At 34.3% G+C, this 21642-nt stretch overlaps 1 protein-coding gene across 1 annotated transcript in view; it reads left to right on the forward strand.

Annotated features, from left to right (window-relative positions):
* The window catches only part of LOC124357558 (staphylococcal nuclease domain-containing protein 1), a 30515-nt gene extending 19235 nt beyond the window's left edge, over window positions 1-11280 (forward strand). Inside the window, exons 9-17 of the mRNA XM_046809475.1 lie at window positions 521-736; window positions 2690-2873; window positions 3119-3260; window positions 5082-5194; window positions 5929-6117; window positions 6710-6938; window positions 7087-7301; window positions 9907-10113; window positions 10674-11280. Coding sequence (XP_046665431.1) covers window positions 521-736; window positions 2690-2873; window positions 3119-3260; window positions 5082-5194; window positions 5929-6117; window positions 6710-6938; window positions 7087-7301; window positions 9907-10113; window positions 10674-10784 — 1606 coding nt within the window. The 3' untranslated portion in view covers window positions 10785-11280. The remainder of the gene's footprint in view (window positions 1-520; window positions 737-2689; window positions 2874-3118; window positions 3261-5081; window positions 5195-5928; window positions 6118-6709; window positions 6939-7086; window positions 7302-9906; window positions 10114-10673) is intronic.
* Window positions 11281-21642: the final 10362 nt, after the last annotated feature.

Raw genomic sequence — 21642 nt, forward strand, 5'->3', positions numbered from 1 at the left:
TGTAAGATTCTTTTATTTAACTCCGTAGCAAAACAAAGGTAGTAAATTTAGATAAATATAATATGATTATTAGATTAACGGTTATTTCATCTGAATTTATAAAAACAGTGGTATTTTGTGCTGCTGGATAAATAATTATGCGAGATATTGAATTATTTTTTTATAAGTAAACATTTTGTGAATGGCATATCCATTAGAAATTTACAAATAACAAAAAGTATGTAAAATCTTTATATTGCACCAATGTAATTTTTTATTGTGTAAGTTAAATAATTCATTTTTAGTTCAATAAATTCAATGTGGCTCCAGTGTTTTTATTATCACACCAAATCAGTTTGATGATATGCTCAGTTTGCTTGTTATGTACAAGATTATTTTTTTCACTTTGCTTTCACTAAATTAAAATCTAATAATTTCAGATATGTAACCAATTTAATACATCCTTGATCTGTAATACTACCTATATTATTCATAGTGTAATGTAGTATAATTTTATTGGTAATTATACATTTGTTCACAGTAATCCAGCTCCAGCTGCAGATGGAACCCCACAGCCTTTAGCTCCGAGACCGAAAAACTTCAGGCCACTCTATGATATTCCATGGATGTACGAAGCGAGAGAGTTTCTCCGCAAAAAGCTGATCGGAAAGAAAGTTAACGTCATCGTTGATTACAAACAACCTGCTAGAGACAATTTCCCAGAGAAGACGTGTTGTACCATCACCATTGCTGGAGTGTGAGTACAGCTGCATTTAGCTACGATCTCAAATCTCCTCTCCCTCGGATTCAACTTGTTTCATCATCCTTTAGAAGAGTAGTCAATTCTCTCCTTAAGTAGATTGGTGTGTTCTTGGGTTATTGGTCTAATTACGGGACATTGTCACTTGAGGAAGCATCTTCACAAAGTCAGTATTCTCCGGGAGGATCCGCTCTGTAGAAAGTGTGATGAACAGGAAGAAACTGCTGAACACCTACTCTTACACTGTCCTGCATTAGCAAGGGTACACCATCCTAGGTAGTCTGGACAAGGGTGGTGGATTTCCCCAGCAGGACCTGATAGATTGTTTTCGGCAGCTTGTAGAACTGTTGAAACCGTAGACTGGTCGGCATCATGGTGTGCTTCTGGGGTGCGCAAAAGGCCCTTGAGACATGGCAATAGACCGCCCCTTAGAAGAAGAAAAACCATGGTAATGGAGGAGGAGATGTCCATAGTTACACTCAAAATTATGGTTAAAATAAGGAAGAATAATGTAAAATTACATCACTGCAAGTAAACCAATACTTTCATTAATGAGGCAATAAATCTATATACCAAATAGAACAGTGTGTACACAATTCTTATAAATAAGAAATGATGCTTGAATTATCAGGTGTCCTTAAAAAGACTTCAATTTTTGAGAGAATGGTTTAAAAATTTATTATAAATCTCAGGGTCATCTATTTTAAATTTTATTACCGGGCCTAAACACACTATGACCCCCGTTGATCTGTAGTTATTGTGCATTGATAGATGCAACCGCATGAGTTGTTCGATTTCTGATATATTCCACTTCCCTAATCATTGTATTATAGCCCATTCCCCAGTCATTGCCATCATGTGTCGACTTTATGTCAATGAGAGGAGAGTCGATGATACTTGCTGATTTCGTTCTTGTTATGTTTTAGTTTAATAATAAGTCACTACAGGTGTTTCAAGCCATTGTGTAAAAGTATTAAAGTCAGTGCAGTATTATTTGATGTCACTTCATTGGCACAAGGAAGCCACTCAACACTTTACCAGAGCAGAATTATTGTATTTAATAATCTTCTTCCTGTTTATCAATAACTTACTAAAATACTACAACGTGTTAAGTAATGTTAAACTGAAAATCCCTGGTTTTATTGGTATTACTAAATGACATTGTGTGAAGGACTGACTTAGTTTTATATTCCTGTTCCACAATACAACGTTCTTTATTTTATTTTACTTTAGTAATTTTTTTTGGTTTAATTGGCTGCTTTTTTCTTTGCTGGTAGAATTTACATGGGAAACTATAAATATAAATGGTTATTGCTTCTTAAGACAAATCATATGTTTATTATTTAATATAATATACTAAAGTGTACAATGTTTAATATTTTTGTCTCTAGGAAGAAGTAAAAAAGAGTTAAAATTTTATCAAAACAAACTTTTCATAAAATGATTTGATAACCTACCAGTAAACATTTTTATCTTAAGCCGACAAACGTTGATTTGAACAGTAACTGAATTGCTGTATGGATATTGATAATCATTTGAAATTGAGTACAGTATGTAAATAATCAGTAAAATCACTATGTATGTTTTTTTTTACCAATAATACTTAAATAACTACACTATGCAATTAAAAAAAAATTTTAAATTACAATTTACAATAATTTATATTCTTTGTGGTATAACATGTATGCTTTCATGCCATATGCATTGTAAAACATGGCGGGCTGTCTCATTCTGTATATTATGGTATGGTGTATTTAAAATAAATATTTTAAATAAGAGATTACAAACTGTCACAAATTGTAACAGACATTTGTGTTGTCTCTGGATTTGCCTAAGCTCTGCATATCAAAATGGGATATGTTTTCTGAATGCGACCAGAAAATGTCTAAATGTTTATTTTAGTGAGTAAGTGGTGATGTTCTGACTTGTAAAGGAACCAAATAATTTCAGAAATGTAGCCGAGGCAATGGTATCAAAGGGCTTGGCAACTGTGGTCAAATACAGACAAGACGATGACCAACGATCCTCCCACTACGATGCTTTGTTGGCTGCGGAGATGAAAGCCCAGAAAAGTGGTAAAGGTCTGCATGCGAAGAAGGATACACCGAGCCACAGGATAAATGATTACTCAGGGGTAACAATTTTACTTTGAATGTTAATCCTTTCTTGGAGTATTGCCAATTTATAAATTTTTTGTAATTTTTAAAGTACATTTGTCAGCAGAGTTTCTATCTCGTGTGAATTAAACATTCAAAAATTAGATACATATATTTATTAGGAATGAGTTGATTCTGACTTTTGATACTTCAATTCTAAGCAGTATCGAAGTATCCAAGATTCTCAATAACGCACCACATTGACGGAAGTGTATGTTTGTAGGATGCACAGAAAGCCAAACAGTTACTTCCACACTTGAAGCGAGGGAACCGTATCGAGGCGTTAGTGGAGTTTGTAGCGAGTGGCTCGAGATTGCGAGTGTTCATTCCAAAAGAAAGCTGTTTAGTAACATTTCTCCTTGCAGGTAAATACTAAGTAGCAAATTAAGATTTTTAATGTTTTAAGTCATAAAGCTATACCACTTCCTATAAAATTTTAATAAAGAATACCAAAATTATGAAAGAACTAGTAGTTACTGCAACTTGGCACACAATTTTGTAAGCTTTGCACATGTACGAGCACTTCTAGTTTGATTAAATTATATTTTTGGTACCAATGATGAATTAGCTTTGTTTCCACAATCAAGAAAATCTGGTAAAAAGTGTGCATTTTGTAGCCATGGTCTTACTATTTTCTGAAATTGTACAGTTAAAATTCCAACTTTACTATTAACTTAATTTTCTTATCTGGATATTTTCTTACTCTGTGCTCAACAGCGGTTGCAGAAAAAGTTGAAATAAGTGTTGTAATCAAGCTTACTCTATGTTTTCACAACTATAAATAATGTAAACAAATTGAAAACAGTGGTAAAATTGTTTAAACATATGGTTGTGCTGTCATAAAACAGTGTTTAACACAGTTGATTACATTTTACAGGATCTTTCAGTTAATAGTATTTGCTTATTGTAATACAACTTTAGAGACTATGATGGGATTTTTTGCTACTGTAGGGACCAGCGGAGCGAAGTCCGGAGGATTTTTGAAATAAGAATAGGCCTATATGTTAATATTCTAAGAATATTTGTGTAAAATTTCCATACAATCGGTTGAATAGCTTACGCATGAAAGCATAAGAAATAAAAACAAACTTACTTTTGCATTTATAATATTAGGCAGGATTAAATTTTTATGAAATTCGTGTTATTGTTATGCGAGGAAAATCCGTAGGTCTGCAACATAGTCAGTCGCAGCTCGATAGGAAATGTCAGTTTGTGCAGTCTTCTAGGAGGATCCACTCAAGAACAAGGAAGGGCCGGTCGGATTGGGTTCTTATAGGTTAGTTGGCGTGGAAGACACCAGGTACAGTCTTGTCCAAAATCAGAGGTATTGACTTAACACAACACAGAAGGAATGTCCATAGAATTTTTTAGTTGGACCTTTGTGGACTGCACATTAAACTGTGTATTCCAAAACGTATACAACCATAACAGGCGTTTTAAAATTATTCTACCTTATTGAACATACCACTTGCATCATTGGAAGAGGTAATATTATTTTTTGATTAATGTTCAAAACAAAATAGGGGCAGAAATATTACAGTGTTTGCATAAAATAGTAAATTGCTTTCACGTGTCCAGTTTCTTATTTTTTTGTTTAAATAATATTTAGTAATTTGTTTATAAATATTGAAATAAATCAGATACTTTTAAATTTATCAGTAACGTTAGTAATATAGTAGAAGTTTGTTTTTACCAATTACCACATCTATTTTATTGAAATATTTTTTATGAACAATATTTATAAAATGTACTTCATTTTAAATAAATAGAAATTATTTTTGTGAGTTTCAAAGAGCAGTAATTATAGTTTCTCTTTATTGCAGCATGTTACGATTGTTAGGCTCATGGTCGTTCATACTAAGTCAGCCACTTTGTACTTCGTACCATAATATTTTTTATTTTACAATATGCTACAATCAAACTGTGGGTAGTCTTTTTATTAATGGAAAATTACTTCAAAAAGTCAAGCATTGGAAAATGCATTCTGCAAATTAAACAAGGTAAAGAGTTAGTGTTGCTTGTCTTTTACATTAGGTGGAAAACGTTTCATAAGAATGTTAACTATCCAGAAGGTTCAATCTGATTGTTAGCTCCTAAAACATGTATAAATATTTTATTATGTTGGTTTTGTGTGTGTGTGTTTGTGAGTGTGATATTGGAATACTTATGGAGTGTTTATTTGTAAGGGATTAACTGCCAAAAAGCCTCAAGACCTGCCCCTGGAGGAAAGATTGTGGAAGGAGACCCATTTGGCGAGGAAGCCTTGGCTTTCACAAAAGAGAGGTGTCTGCAGCGAGAGGTGAGACAATAATTGTCAATTAAATGCTATCAAAATTTCAGGTCGACTTTTTAATGCTATAAATACAGACAGCATTTCTTGTGAACAAAATAGATATTATTTATTACTGTTCATTGCTGATTGCATACCGCTTTCTTTGTTCTATTGTATTGCCTCTTCTTCCATGATTTGAATTTACTTGTTTGATTTAAAGTCTTGTTAGACATTTGTACCAGATGAATATTTACAATCCGAACTTGGCTTTTAAAAAAAATACAATCTTTATTCTAGATTATTTTCAATGATTAGATACTGAATTTTTGGCTTAACATTAAATATATTTACTTTATGTTGAAAATTTAAAATGCCAAACAGGTATATCTGGTTGACCTAATACATAAGGATTTATGCTAGTGGTTAATAACAACACTTAGAATTTAATTTTACTGGTCTTATTAATGTTTATTTTATTTAATTGATGTGATAGTCAGGATGCAGATTTTATCAGTGGTTTTCGTTGATGTCTTGGAACTTTTAAATAAGTTTCTACTGCATAGATTGAACTTTTTATTGAATAATTTTAAATAAAATTAATCTAATGTATCCATTATTTATATTCGTTGTTACAGTTAATTTTTAAAAAGTGACAAGACTATTTTTTTTACATAAACGGTCTTATACTGAGTTACGTAAATTGTTCTTCAATGTGTCTGACTTAGTAAAATGTTAAATAAGGTTGAATGTTTCTCTGTCAGGTGGAGATAACTGTTGAGAGCACAGACAAGGCTGGTAATTTCATCGGCTGGCTGTGGGTGGAGAACACCAACCTCTCTGTAGCCCTGGTCCAGGAAGGACTCGCTGAAGTACATAGCTCTGCAGAGAGCTCAGAGTACTACAGACAACTCGTGATGGCAGAAGAGGCTGCCAAATCCTCAAAACTGAGGGTAAGAGTTTATTTTTAACCCAAGGACTGGCAACAATTGGCAACCTCTATTAGCAGGCCACTTTTACATACTCGCAATAACAAACATAAACAGCAACAAAGTAAGGACAAGGATGAAAATTAAATACAACATTCTTCGTCTCCCCGACTTGTATCTAAGATTGAAAAGTACCGAACTTCATATTAATCGATTTATCCACTATCGAAGGCTACCATTGCTTTTGTTGAAAAGCATTATAATTACTTTATAAAGTGGCTTGAGGAATTGAACAATGATTTAAAATCTTTAAATTTCCATAATTATATTTAATTTTTTGTAAATATTTTGTTTCTGTGAGTAGATTTTTATTGTCTTGCTATTATGAAATGTTGATAGTTACTTCAATTTGTTTGGTTTTGGCAGGAAACTCTGATTTGATTAATTCAGTTGTAGTCCTTGTGACTTCTGGGAGTGGTTTAATTTTATTTTTAGTGACTACCAATGTATTTTTTATTAATTTTACATACAAATCTCACACCCTAAAATCCTTACTAAGTACTTTCATTTTATTTATTGCAGTGTTTATTGTTGTTGACATTATTATTGTTTGTAGATGTGGAAAATGTTCAATCCTGATGAAGAAAAGGAAAAACATGAAGAAGAACAAGTGACGGAGAGAAAAGTGGATCCACAGAAAGTTTTTGTCATCGAAACAACACCTGACCTTCACGTGTTTGTGCAACTAGAAGAGCAAGGGGCAAAGTTGGAGAACATGTTGGGAAAACTCAGGCAAGAGCTAGCAGCCAATCCACCACTTCCAGGAGCATACACCCCCAAAAAGGGTAAAAACTCATTTTCAACAATATTAACATGATTACATTGTAGCTTTATTTCAGTGGAGCATCTAGATTTTTTTAGATTCTTTTGGCGTTATGGTTCCTTGAAATTGATGGTGAATTTAAATAGTTATTTACTAACTGATTATTTCAGGAGATTTATGCGCAGCCAAATTCGTGGAAGACAACTTATGGTACCGTGCCAAGGTGGAGAAAGTGAGTGGGGGCAAGGCTCAAGTGCTGTACGTGGACTACGGTAACAGAGACGAGGTCCCGTTCACTTCATGCGGGCAGCTGCCGTCTAGCTTTGCAGTCGACAAGTATTATGCACACGAGTACGCTCTGGCCTGTGTGAAACTACCTCAGGATGTAAGTTTTTTTTTTATTATTTATAAATACAATGATGATATTCTTTACCATCAACTATCCTCTCTACAGCCTTGACAGTGTTTCTGCCTGACATAAATCCAAACTGCTCATCACATAATAGGCTTTGAGTAAAAAAAAAACATTAAGCTGATGTTTAATACACAATTCAAAAATCTTACTGAAAATAGGAACTAAGGATATAGGTCTGTAGCTGAATGGATTTAACTTTTCACCTTTTTGTAGACTGGAGTTACTTTTGTTACTTTAAGTGGTTTTTTTATATAACCCCTGATCTAACATCATATTGATACAACATCTGTAATAGATATTGTATCAAAGGCAAAATATGGTGCCTTTGTAGTCTCAGTACAATCTAATTTTAACTCAAACTAATCTTTATGAAGGGTTATTAATAGCACTGAAATCTAGCAAATGAAAGAACTACAGTTGAACATTTCCTAAACAACTTGTGTATAAGTCTATGATTGTATTTACCAGTTGAAAGACGATGCTTGCTCTCAGTTCTCTCTGGTGCTGAAGCCAGATGCTCTCTAATCAAACTAGGTATAATGTACTTCCTTGGTTGGTATCGTTAAGAGGATATTCCAAAATTGACGTCAGGGAATTTGAGTTCAATTTAAGACTTTTTGTTACACATAAAAACATATCAAGAAATTCATCTTTTACGAAGTACAGCTTTCCAAAATAAGGCAAATCTTCCTCTTATTAATTGAGAAATATTTTTTTTTTTATTATTGATTTTAATCGTAGCAATAAACATAAATTTCGACCTGACATCAATTTTGGACCATCTGCTTTGTTAACCTAAATAGTAAGCAACCAACATGAGATAGGAAATTTTGTAGTTATACCTTGTTAACTTCAGAGCATTTTCATTCTAAATACAAACCTATACTTTATTTACCTTTAAAATTGAAAAATATACAGGGTGACAATTAAGTCTGGAACCCCCCTTTTTAATTTTTGAACCACAATAGAAAGAAATACCAAAGTTCAAACGTGCTTACTGGTGATAGTAACGCACACATCTGCCCAATTACCGACCAGATATTCCCTTTGGGGGACGGTCCACAAGGAGTGAGACAAAATTCTTAAATAGCAGCATAGGTCAAGTTTGGTATCAAATTAAAGGTCTCACTTAGCAGAGTACAATGCCACAAACCGGACTTCAAAAGGTGGATTCATTCAGTAGTTATAGCTATTTGAATTTTATAACAATTTAACAATGTAAATTATTAAGTATTACAAGTAAACAGCAATTTTTAAGTACCTGTGATCAAAGTAAGTGTTCAAAATGTTCCCCTCCCATCATCTAACAATGTAGTAATCAAAGCCAGGAATCAATAATTATTACCAATAACACAATTACTGTTAGAATGTGAAAGTGGCAGATTGAGTCATACACAGCATCCACAGAAACTTAACGTTTGGGCAGGTATTATAGGAAATCAAATTATGGGCCCATTATTTATCAATGGTAATTTAAATGGTGACTCGTATCTAGCAATGCTCCAAAATGAGATAATTCCTGCACTACAAGCTGCTCTTGGTCGACAATTTCAAAGAATTTATTTCCAACAAGATGGCGCGCCACCACACTTTGCTCTCCTTGTTAGAGAATACTTGGATACAATATTCCATCACAGATGGATTGGAAGTCGTGGTGCAGTAGAGTGGCCTGCTCGTTCCCCTGCTTTATCTCAGCTGGATTTTTTTCTTTGGGGATACCTCAAAGATAAAGTTTATCGTACTAAGCCTCGAGATTTGGCGCACCTAAGAAATCTCATAGTCCAAGAAGCTCAAGATATTCCTCGTGACTACCTTCAAAATGCAGTGGATGGTTTTAAAACCGCCTAGGACATTGCCAGACGATGGGAGGGGAACATTTTGAACACTTACTTTGATCACAGGTACTTAAAAATTGGTGTTTACTTGTAATACTTAATAATTTACATTGTTAAATTGTTATAAAATTCAAATAGCTATAACTACTGAATGAATCCACCTTTTGAAGTCCGGTTTGCGGCATTGTACTCTGCTAAGTGAGACCTTTAATTTGATACCAAACTTGACCTATGCTGCTATTTAAGAATTTTGTCTGACACCTTGTGGACCGTCCCCCAAAGGGAATATCTGGTCGGTAATTGGGCAGATGTGTGCGTTACTATCACCAGTAAGCACGTTTGAACTTTGGTATTTCTTTCTATTGTGGTTCAAAAATTAAAAAGGGGGTTCCAGACTTAATTGTATTACAGATTAAAATGAATTTGCATAGTTACACAGGATGATTTAGTTGGAGATTAATTTTTTAACCTTTCTTAGTCAGTGGATTGAAAATATGAGAAGGATATCTCTGTAAATAAAGAGGAGGAATCCCTTTCAATTAGTCACCAATGAATAAATATTTTTCAGAAACAAATCAATAAATATTTTTGTACAGCACGAAACTCGACACCTTGGTCTGATGCATGTTGGTTGTTTTATTTCATTGCTAAACACATAGATTCTGTATAAAAAAACATCATGGTACTGTATTTTATTTTGATTTTTTTCATCTCGCTTAATAATTTAATTTTGTCTACAGCCTGACTACATCAAGGATGCAGTTGAAGCTGTGAAATCTGACACAATGAACCGGGCAGTGTTACTGAATGTAGAGTACCGAATCGCATCGCTTCCATATGTAACCCTCACTGACGAGGCCACCAATACAGATATCATAGAGGGGCTCATCAAAGAGGGTCTTCTTCTCGTTGATGGAAACAAACGAGACAAGAGAATACAGAAACTGGTACTTATTTTTATTTGAATTTAAAAGAAAAGATGTATTTGAATTTAAAAGCCAAAGATTAATGTTTAAAATGCCAAAGTTATTATTAAAATTTATTTTAAATTGCAAATAATTTTGTGACGGTTTAGTTCCACTAAATTATCATGATATTTTTACAAATTTGAAAAATGTTACATTATACATAAAGACAATATTGTGACTTACTGTATATGCATGACAATACTACGATCAAAATCGAAAATAAAAAATTACAGTAGCATCTTCAAAAACATAATTGAAAAACTAGAACATAATTAACATTCTGTTTCTGATGTCCAGGTAAAACTTGATCGTGTACTTTTGTGATAGTTTCTTAGTTTACTGTCAGTGAGCAGTAGCAATTAAACAGGACTACTGTGGATTTGTAGTAGTTAAAAAAACATTAAATTGAACTTAAAGTAGGAGCAGTTAGTCAGTTAAGAGGTTTTTCACTGTTTCGTTGAATTTTCATGTAAGATTTATCTGATACGTTATGTTTTTAAATGTGATAGAAAAGTTGTAAACTTAATTTGTTTATACAGATCCAACAGTACACCAGTGCTCAGGATGAAGCCAAGAAGGGGCACCTGGGGGTTTGGCAATATGGGGATATCACTGAAGATGATGATAAGGAATTTGGCCTCGGACGCTAACCTACACTAATTCCTCAAGAATTGACTCACAAAATGCAGTACAGTACTTTGGGTTGAACAGTGACATAATAACTATCTGTTATAATGTTAGGAGAAATGAAGATCTCAGGCATTTAAAACATAATCAGACATCAATCATTATGCATGTAATTATTGTTATAAATTCGTAAATCTTCCATTAACATAATGTTTTTATAATTTATTTGTTTTCTAGACCTGTTCCGAATTTTGGACTGGTTAGAGATTAGTTTTATTTTTATTTTTTTTTGTGGTTTTATTACCGAGACTGATGATTAATTATTAACGTTTGCTTAAAGCTAATGTTTATACGAATGTTTTATTTATCGTTTATGGAGTATTTATCTACACTGTTGTGTCCCCGTTGCATTTCGAGCATGATTTTTATATGAATATATTAAGAAAGACCAATCGATAGTTGATTTCTGTATCAGGGATTTGTGGGCTGAGGCTGTGTGAAGAAGAAAACTTAAAACCAGCTGTGTTTTTATTTAACCTTTTCCCTTGTAAGCATTTGTGTTGTATATTTCTTTTTCAACCCTAGTCTCTGAAGTTATCCTGTTAGATTTTATTATTAACGCAATGTTATTATTTTAACACTGGATGCCACGGGGGCCATTCAGCTATTGCCCATAGTTGGTAAAATATAGCTAGTTGAGTGAAGTGTCTCGACAGAGTCACTAGATAGCTAGAAGCCATTTTCTGCAACTTGCCAGTTATTCTGCATTCTGACAGACGATGAAACTACTTGAACTAGAAAACGCAGGATATTTCTCACATGATGTCTTATGAGGTAACGTTTATTTTCAACTCAAACTAAAATAGAAAATTTTTAAATTATCAATGTAAAATGTATGGCTACTTTACCCAACAGTTTGTGTTATATGTCGTAGAATGGACTAGAAGTAGGAGAATTAAACAGCTCTAGTATAGTTTTTGGGAACTAAAAACAAGACATCTTAAGGTGAGAGATGCATTTTTACAGCTCAACGCTTTTTAGATGGGGAATTAACGAGATAGTTAGGTACCAAAACTACTTGACCTATTGTCCTGAAATTTCAACATCTATTGTTGAGTATATGACACATAAATGTACTAGTTTCAAGAAAAAATATTAAAAACTTGTATTAAAAAAAAATGTTTTACACTTGTTTTTTTATTACAAGATGAATATTAGCTATATATTAAAAATTCAGGTATTTTGGATTGCTGGTTCAGTCTTAAAAAATTAGGTTATGGAAATAAGACATTAAAAGTAGAACTTCACTTACCATGACTCAAAACTCTACTGGTAAGTAGTTCTCATCATGGTTATCTACTTTTTGCCTCTTAAGTAACCTCCTCTTCACTCTGCTTTTTTTAGTTTGTTCCTCGGTTTTTGCTTCCTTTTTTTGCCTTCATAACCCTAATTTTGTCAATACCTTGAAGGCCTTTAGCCATGAACTTTCCGGGTTTTAATTCGTCTTTGGAATCCCATTTGTTATAGCTATTGCACCTTCTTTGAAACAGAAAAGTATCTGCCACTCCAAGCTTTAGTTTTCAGGCCTACCAAGCATTAAAATTCTTGTTCGGGTTTTGTGTTCTTTCCTGAAGGCACCACTCAAGAAGATCAGTGTTTGTTAGATCCTTTTATATAGGCTTATTTGCCAGGACTGACTCAGGAATTTAATTTCTTGTTTTTGTATGTTTCAAAAATATGGTTGTTGGCAGATTTATTGTAGTCCAACCCAGGTGTTTGGCGCTTTAGGGCAAAGAGAATGCTGAGGCTTTTCATCAGTAGACAAGTGATGAAAGTAGGTGGCCCATATTACTTTCCTTATCTCTGCTGTACTGCCTAAGTTATTTCTTATTGCCAACCCACAGTACCTCTGAAACTTATCAATGTGAATCTTCTCTTCCATCACCAAGTTTTTTAGTTTTATACATATTCTACAACCGAATCTCTTTTGAACATGGCCTATACACTCAAGTTTGGACATTTTAACTTCTGGGCCATAAGCTTCACTTTCAAAAGCAGCCATAAAACCCTTAGAGTCCCCATTTCCTAGGTATTTAGTGTATCTGGCTCCTAATTTTGTTTCAGATCTCGCACAAATAATTTTAGCCCCTTCCACTTATGCCTCCGCTTGACCCTGTATAGTTACAATTACACTTGGACTTATAAGATGCAGTTGCTTCTTTTTCTGCCTTTTACACTTTTGTGAAAGCAAGCAATACCAAACATTGAAAAACACTCACAATCTAAAATTTTTCCTGTATCAAAGGATGTCACACTCAAACACCTTCCAGAGGTGTGGCCACATTTGAGCCAGGACCTGTCATAGGCTGCAGCTATGTTCTTACTACTATTATTTTCCTCAATTGCTTGTACTGCTGTATTTCTCATTGAGGCGTCACACACTTTAGTGGCAGCTGATAATAGTTTTTCATTATACTGTATTTTGAAAATCTTGCATTCGAGGGAGCCAAATTCATTACAGCAGAAAACGTTCTTGCAGCAGCTTGTCCTTTTCCGATGGATCATAGAAGTATCTGAGATTGATATAGCAATTATTAATAATACCGGGAATTCCCGTTTCTTTTTTCATTACAGTTAGAGCATCCAATCATGATTTTTTGAGCCAAACCATTAGAAAAGTTACTGTCAAGATTAATGTTTACAGTGCTTTCGCTTTCACAAAGTAAATCCATTGACTAAGTTAAAAATCACATTTACATCATCAACAAAATCCAGGTCATTTGGAAGCTGACTATTGTTCAGTTTCTTAAAACAAGTAGATTTCTGAGGCCTACTCTCCTGTAGTTGTGGGTGAATTCTAACTAGACCTAGAACACTCAACACTAGATGCATACTTGTTTCTTTTGATCTTCTTAATTCTAGGCATATTTACGACTAGATCACTATTCCTCAACAAAAAACAACAGTTATTGCAGCATTCAAACACAATCACTACACACAGTGTTATGAAAACTTTCAAACTATGAAAAGTAAGTTTCCAAACATTTCCATAAACAGCTGCATAGTGCAATAAGTAATTAAGTATAATCTGTGTAAATAGCAGGTTAGCCAATCACACAGCTCAATAAATGATAGAGTTCATAATTGTGTATATAAATGGCATTAAAATTGAGTAGTGGCGTCTGGAATCTGGCATGAAATAATACTAAAAGTAATGCAAGCTTTTACAAAAACTATTTTGTAACATAAAATGATATGCATATAAAAGTGTGTATATATATTTTTAATCAGCATAAACCGAGGAATATTTTAACAATAAAGAATTTATTTTTATCTAAAAAAAAAGTGCATCTCTTCCCTTAAATTGACGATTTTGAAGCTATATAAACCAAATGTATATCCCAGCTCAAATTATTATCAAGGAAATTTAACTTGACATCAAATTCCCATCAACATCCACAGGTCTTAAGCTAAACAGTCAATTTTTAGATTTTTCTTTATTTAATAGGAATCAATTCCATTTAAACCTCTGTTTTATGAACGTTTATTTCATTTGGTTGATTTATATGTTGACTGATATTAAAAAGTTTGTCATCTCCTTATATAAAGTATTTAATGAATAAGTCAAGTCCTTAATTGATATTAAAATCAAGATAGCCCTGGAGGATTATGAATTCGTTCATTATGACTTCCACATTCGAGCATAAAAACTGGCGTGGAAATTGCAGTCTGCTAAATAACCCGTGAGCTCGGCTCCATTCAATTGGCTAAATGAGGTTTTTGTGTCACAGTATTTATAGTTTTTATTGTAGTTCGTTTAATGCGGTCACAGAGCTAAGGAAGAGTCTAAATAGTCATGTGCTTCATGTTAGTAATACTTCGTCAGAACAGGTTATAGTAACGGGTTGGACCCGTTCAAGGTTGATCAGAGTCTCTTCTGTGATAAAAGTGCAATGGCTCCTCTAGATAAACCTAAAACGCGTTCGAATAGTAAGGACGATGGTGACAGTATTGTGCAGCTTAGTGAGAAGATGGAGAATTGTTAAATGAAATTTGTGAAATCCAGCTGAGATCAGGGACATGGGTATCATGAAAATATTGATGACGAACGCTGTATTTTAGTCACATCGAGCCAATATTGACCAGTGCTTAGAGGAAATTGAGAAGTGAAAACGTGTATTTGGAATCTGAAGTGTGTGGTGTCGAACAAGAACTCCATTTTCTTCAAAACAATACACCCGTGAGAGCTCTGTAGACATTCACGGTATTCCAGAAGACGCGTCAGAACTTTTATGGTGTGCGATTTAACCTCCTGATATGATAGATGTGGCACATCGTTTGTCAGGTAAGAACAATTTGAAAACCCCGAGGAATTATATAGTTAAATTCACTCGACGCCAACGCAGTGATGAATTCTTGCGCCTGGAAAAAACTTGTTTGATTCTCTGCTTCAGAACTGGGTTTTGTGTCAAGTCTAATGGTTTGTCCTTCCCTTAATAAGTTTTAACATGAACTTCTTTATTTTGCTAAAGAAAGCAGCTTTTTATGTCTGAAAGCAGTTTAAGTAGTCTTCAGGGATCAGCTACAGTTTGTGCTATCAGCAGACATCGCTTCGAACTCAGAATCAACAGGATACTGGACCTGGGTCAACACATTTTGATTTTTCTTGAGTGGAAAAGGGGGGGGGCAGAACATTTTTTTGAAGGCTTGGTTTGTAGTGTCGGCGTTGGCGCAGTATTTTAGGTCTGTGTATAACGAACCTGAAGGCCTCGATTTGGAGGCGGTGGCTGGGACTGCGGTGATGTTGGGTGTTCAGCATCTTGATTTCAAACATGTCACTCTACAGCAGGTTCCCCCCCCCACCCCCCCCCCCCCCCACCCCCCCCCCCCCCCACCCCCCCCCCCCCCCACCCCCCCCCCCCCCCACCCCCCCCCCCCCCCACCCCCCCCCCAGAAAATTGTTCAATTTTAGCCTCAAGCATTAGCGTTCAACTTACAGACAGAAACTCCAATAATAGAAAAGTTTGTCCCTAACGAGTATTGATGTGGATAAACAAATATCAGCAGCAGTAGAATATTGAAATCGACTTATAATTTCCTGTCTCTCGCACATTGCTCTGGAAATTTATGTCTTTTGATAAAACTTCAAGACTAGTTGTTGTGCTCGGTTTATCTGTGTCTTACTTATGCCGGGTCCACACCAAACCAACAAAAGAAAAACAAAACAGCAACTCAATGTTTCCCAACATTTTTGAAACAAAAGCGAAACATTTCGGCAACAATTTTGTTTTGTTCGTGTTTTCAACAACTTTTTGTTTTCCCGTCGCCTGGCGGTAAAGAATCAAACTGTTGCTGTTGTGTTTGTGTTTCTGGCAACTTTGTTGGTCTAGTCGTGTACGCTTTCCACAGGAAGAAAAACAAAACTTAAAATTTGTGGTTCAGTTTGTCTCGTGCTGTGTGCAAAATGACTTCATCGGGAAAAGCAATAAAATGGAGTGTTGAAAATACATGTAAATTAATCGAACTTTATAGAGAAAGTAAATTGTTATGGGATGCCCGACACCCTGATTATAAAAATCGTTATAAAAAGGCAGACGCCTTAAAGGAAATAGGAATATTGTGTAATGTTTCTCTGCAGAGGAAGTAGACAGAAAGATAAAAAACATCAATACCCAGTACCAAAGAGAATACAGAAATTAATCAGTTATTGAAAAAATCCGGAGCTGGTAAAACTTTCGTTTCGAAGTGGTTTGGTTATTCACTATTAAGTTTCTTAAAAGATAAAAAACAAGCCAAGACCAAGTGGGAATATAGGCGGATTATCGAATACACAGGTAGATATTTATTTATTTATTTTTATTTATTAGATATAAAATTTACATATATTTATGCATTATTTATTTACTTATATTTATTCATTATACATTTCTATCATTTTATCCTTAAAAATCAGTACTTTTGCTCAATAGATTAACAAAATTTTAACTGCCATGGAACTTGTTATTAGTTATTAATAATTAGAATAATAAATCATTAAATCAATTAAAAAATCATTTTCCCCTAAAAAATCAGTACTTTTGCTCAATAGATTAACAAAATTTTAACTGCCATGGAACTTGACCTTGCTCAGACATAAAATATTCAGCAAATTCTTTTCTTATTTCCATAGCTTCTACAGATGATTTTCTTGCAGTCTGTTGTAGATTAAAAAACGACTGTAAAGTTTGTTGATCTTTTCTCCATGCGCCATCTTCTAGTGTACCACTATCAATATGTTCTACATCAAAGCTGTTTGGTGGATTATATTTATTTTTCGACAAGACACACCTTAGATAATTATGCAAACAAATGCATGCCAAAGTCACTTTTTCTACCTTTTCTGGTTGTAACAGCATTGGTTTGCGAAACACTCGAAACACAGACGCTAAAATGGCCAAACACATTTTCAACTATTCTTCGAGCACGTGAAATTCGGTAATTGAAGACACGTTCTATTGACCCCTTATCTTGATGGCCGCTATATGGTTTCATAATGCATGGTTTAAGGGGGAAAGCATCATCTGCGACTAAAACATAAGGACTTTCTTTGTCCCTTCCAAGAAGAACACGTTTTTGTGGCAAATTTAGTTTTCCTTCAACCAATAGTTTGTAAAATGGCGTATTTTTAAAAACACCTCCGTCAGAGATTCGTCCTTGACAACCAACGTTTGCATACAGAAAATTATAATTTGCGTCAACAACAGCAAAAAGAACTACACTGAATGTTCCTTTATAGTTAAAAAATTCACTGCCACTGAATGTAGGTGCCTCGATTACAATGTGCTTTCCGTCCATTGCGCCTATGCAATGTGGAAAGTGCCAAATCTTGTTGAAATCATCGCTAACTTTTTCCCATTCCTCTTCACTTTTAGGAGTCTGAAAATAAAATACAAATTAAATTTAATTGAAAGTTCTTATTATATATTTTTTTTAATATACATTTTTTTAATATATTTTTATGCAGTTTTTAATAACATACATTCTTTACTTTACAGGAAAGTGATGATTCAGACAGTGATGAAGAGGCAAAAGAATCCGAAACAAATGACGATGATACCGCTAGAGTCAGCCAGAGTACAAGTAATATGGGAGAATTACAAGAAAGCTACGAAGATTTGCAGGCTCAAAAGGAAATTACTGATAAAAACACCAAAAGCTTAAAAGCAAAATCTACCACACCAAAGAAAAGAGTTCTAACCACTAGTGAGAAGCAAAATGCAGAAGTTTATGGAATGCTACAAGAAGTATATAAAAAAAATCAGCAAGGAACATCTGTACAACCCGATGATTTTGATATATTTGGTGAGCTAGTTGCTAGAAAAGTGCGAAAACTTCGTACTCCTTATGCGCAAGCTACTGTGCAGCATTTGATCAATGATCTTCTCTACAAAGCAGAAATAGGAGAATATGACCAACCAAAAAACACAGAAACTCAAGAGCAATTGACACCGTTCCTTCATTTTCGATCTCCAATTGCAGTTCACACTAGTTCTACAGATACAAACAACCACAATTATATGAGTCCAGATAGCATTCGGTCTTGCGCAAGTACCCTTAGCGTTGGAACCTACTCAAATCCAGGCGGCATACAACCTTATTCAAACCCACCCAGCGTTCAAACCTACGAGATACTGACTAGTCCGTCTTGCTCATCGAATCAACATACCACCCAGATTGATGAATCCTGGCCAGCTACGGACAGTTAATGTATAACAACAAAGTTGCTGTAGATAATATTTATCTTCAAATTTATTTGAAACATTTGAATTGAAACTTAGTAATCTATAGTCATGACATAAAACGAAATACATTAATATCACTATCAAAACAAGACAAAATGGTAACGTATAGTGTAGTAATACAGTAATAGATACAAACTTAAAACTAAAAATTGAAACAGTACATCCAAATGATTAAATGCGCGGACATTAATCTAGTTTTAATAATAGGTATATTAAAAAAATTACAAAGTGTCTTGATTCAAATTTCAATTTACATTCACTCGTTTATTTCAATTTTACATATTCAGGCCTTACCAAGTTATTTAACATGACAGTTAAAAAATAGTCGTTATAGTTCATTGTGAACAAGTAGGTAAATGTTGTGGCAAATGGAATATTAATAATGTTTATTTTAAAAATATAGGATTACAACTGCATTTGTTTGAAAAATATTTTTCTTTAGGTCCATAAATAACGTTCTTGATTTATTTAAACTTTAACGGCCGCCATATTAGTACGAAATAGCGGTACCAAGCTGGCTAACGAAGTTTGTGAGATATTTATGAGATTAATATCTGTACCTATTTTAAAATTATTAGGTCTTGTTATTAATCCGTTATCGCTTAATTAATCTGTAATATACATTCTGTAACTGGGGATAGTTTTAGGCTCTGGCTGTACCATCGGTGAAATTATATAGACACTTTCCGTACATGCTACTTGTAGATTAATAACAATAAGCCGATTTAACGTAGCTATTACTGGACTGATTCAATACTGATATTTAGTAACTTCCAAGTCACCGTTGACTCAGCGCGGCGTTTGAAATTCGGGTGCACAATTGAGTGCACTACGATGTTTTAGACACGATCTCAAAGATGGCGGAATAACCGAGTTTTCTACACATAACGTAGCTATGGTGTACGAATACGTGGTATGAATAAATACGTAGGTGCTAGTGTAAACGCAAGCAAAGAATAACAATATTAACATTAATTAGTTACATATTTATATATCTCAGATATAAAGCTCCCCAGTTAACATTTAATATATATAGAAACTATTTGATTATAATAGTTGAAATAATTATTAAAGTACGGTACCAATGTAACGTGTTTAATAACAATACAGCAATTCACCTTAACAAATCCATCGAAAGAAGTATAACTACAGCAGAAAACAAAATGCATGCCATTTCCACTACATGAATATATTCAAGCCCTTGTGACACTCGGCTATTTTCTTTCACAGCATGGCCCAGTGCGCTGCAATTCTGTGTCGCCATATCCTTCTTCCACTGTCTGACACCGCATTCGGGAATAGGAATGCCTGGCTGAGGAACAGCTAAACAATAACATAACCTCAAAGTTAGTGTTAATGTATCAACTAATTCATTTTGATAGTGGTGTTATTTTTAAATGTTCCATGTGTTAAGAAAAACACACTAATGCCAAAACTCAAATACCCTCAATACGACAGCCCCCATTCATCCAACGGTTTATCGCAAGATAACAGAATCAAGCAACGTTGAGCGTGGCTGCTGCTTGGATTGGTGACCGCTGAGCGATCCTAACCTTGCAAGTACTCCACCTACCCGGCCATTGGTGGTGGTTAGGAAATCGCCTATAAGCCAATGGACCCCAGGTTAAGTGTTAAAGAGAGTTTCTTAGTCTTAACTTCGCCTGATAAAGTAAGACATCTTTACTTATTTTACATCATGACTTAACTGATTATACTCGTAGGTTGCTTTTGCTATAGTAAAAATATAACACTTTATTAATACTCTACTTTTTAATTTTTAAGGAATTTATTATACTTTAAACATTTTAATGTACCCTGCGTGGTTAAGCTCAAATATTGCTTGTATAACAGTCGTTTCTCTTCTATATAACGAATATTGAGATTATTCTGCAATATGAGTACAAAATTAATTGTTAAAATTGTTAATAAAAGTAATAAATTTAGTCAGTATAAAAACATTTTAGACTAACAATAACTTGTTTTTACGTATACCACCGAACCTACAAACAATGAACAACTACTTTACAAATTGTTGATCTCTGGGTTAAACCCTCCATCTGGAAGGAAACATTGCTTTGTGGATTTCTGTGCTGTTTGCTTGACTTGAGACATTATAAAAAACTATACAAAATTTGGAGAGACTATCTTTACCTGCTTTTACCAGATATGCACTGAGTCTTAGTAGAGAGAGCATGTTGAAAGAAACACATTTGCAAGCGAATTTCGGAATTGAAAATCATTTCATAATAGGATTTAATGTTTTATTAGAAACTAATCTGTAGAGAACGACAGAGACAAATAAATGTAAAGAACTGAAATTTTCCTTGAATATAATTTCTCTTTAGGTAATCTGAAAGTTATCTTGGGATATATTTATAAGATGATTAACTTAAGCCAGTGCAAATGAGAACGGGAAATACTTTACTAAATTGCACTAATGAACTTGTCTTAATATATGTGCCTTGCTTTAAAAATTATTATTATCCTTGATAATGCCAAAAGACTATTATTTAAAAGTTAAGTTAGATTGAGAAAGTTTTGTAGGGATAACTTTTAAAAACCATTTCCGATTTGAATTTATTATAAAAGGTATCACTCATACCAATAATCAAGTTTCAGTTCAGAATAACCGTAAGTAAAGTAGGACGAAGTATTTTCGGATTTCAAGTCGGTCCATTATACATTTAATGAATTCGGGACTAGTTTCAACAAAGTACGTAGTAGTAGTAGCAAGTCACTATACAATGGATGTGAGGTCGATCCACCAAACACCGGTGATTGACGGCCCGACTGAAGTCGGAGTGCAAGTCGGCCGACTAAGCAGTGGATGGAGTCGAAGTTTGTTTGACCGAAGTAATTTCATCAAGTATTTCATTATGCAATGGACGAAGTTGACCCACCAAACACTGATGATCGATGACCCGACTGAAGTCTGGCTCGCTTCACACTACAAACGACTGTCGTGAGTCGTGTGTCGTTTACCAGATTCTTGGGAAGAAGAGTATATGAGCCACTTCACACACTGAGCTGGCACATGTCGTGGTCGTGTAGCCGATTCACGGCTGTCGTGCAAGTGTCGAGGGAGCCACGACATCCCTCG

Source organism: Homalodisca vitripennis, chromosome 1 (genome assembly GCF_021130785.1).
Source record: "Homalodisca vitripennis isolate AUS2020 chromosome 1, UT_GWSS_2.1, whole genome shotgun sequence".
In the NCBI taxonomy this organism is placed as follows: Eukaryota; Metazoa; Arthropoda; class Insecta; order Hemiptera; family Cicadellidae; genus Homalodisca; species Homalodisca vitripennis.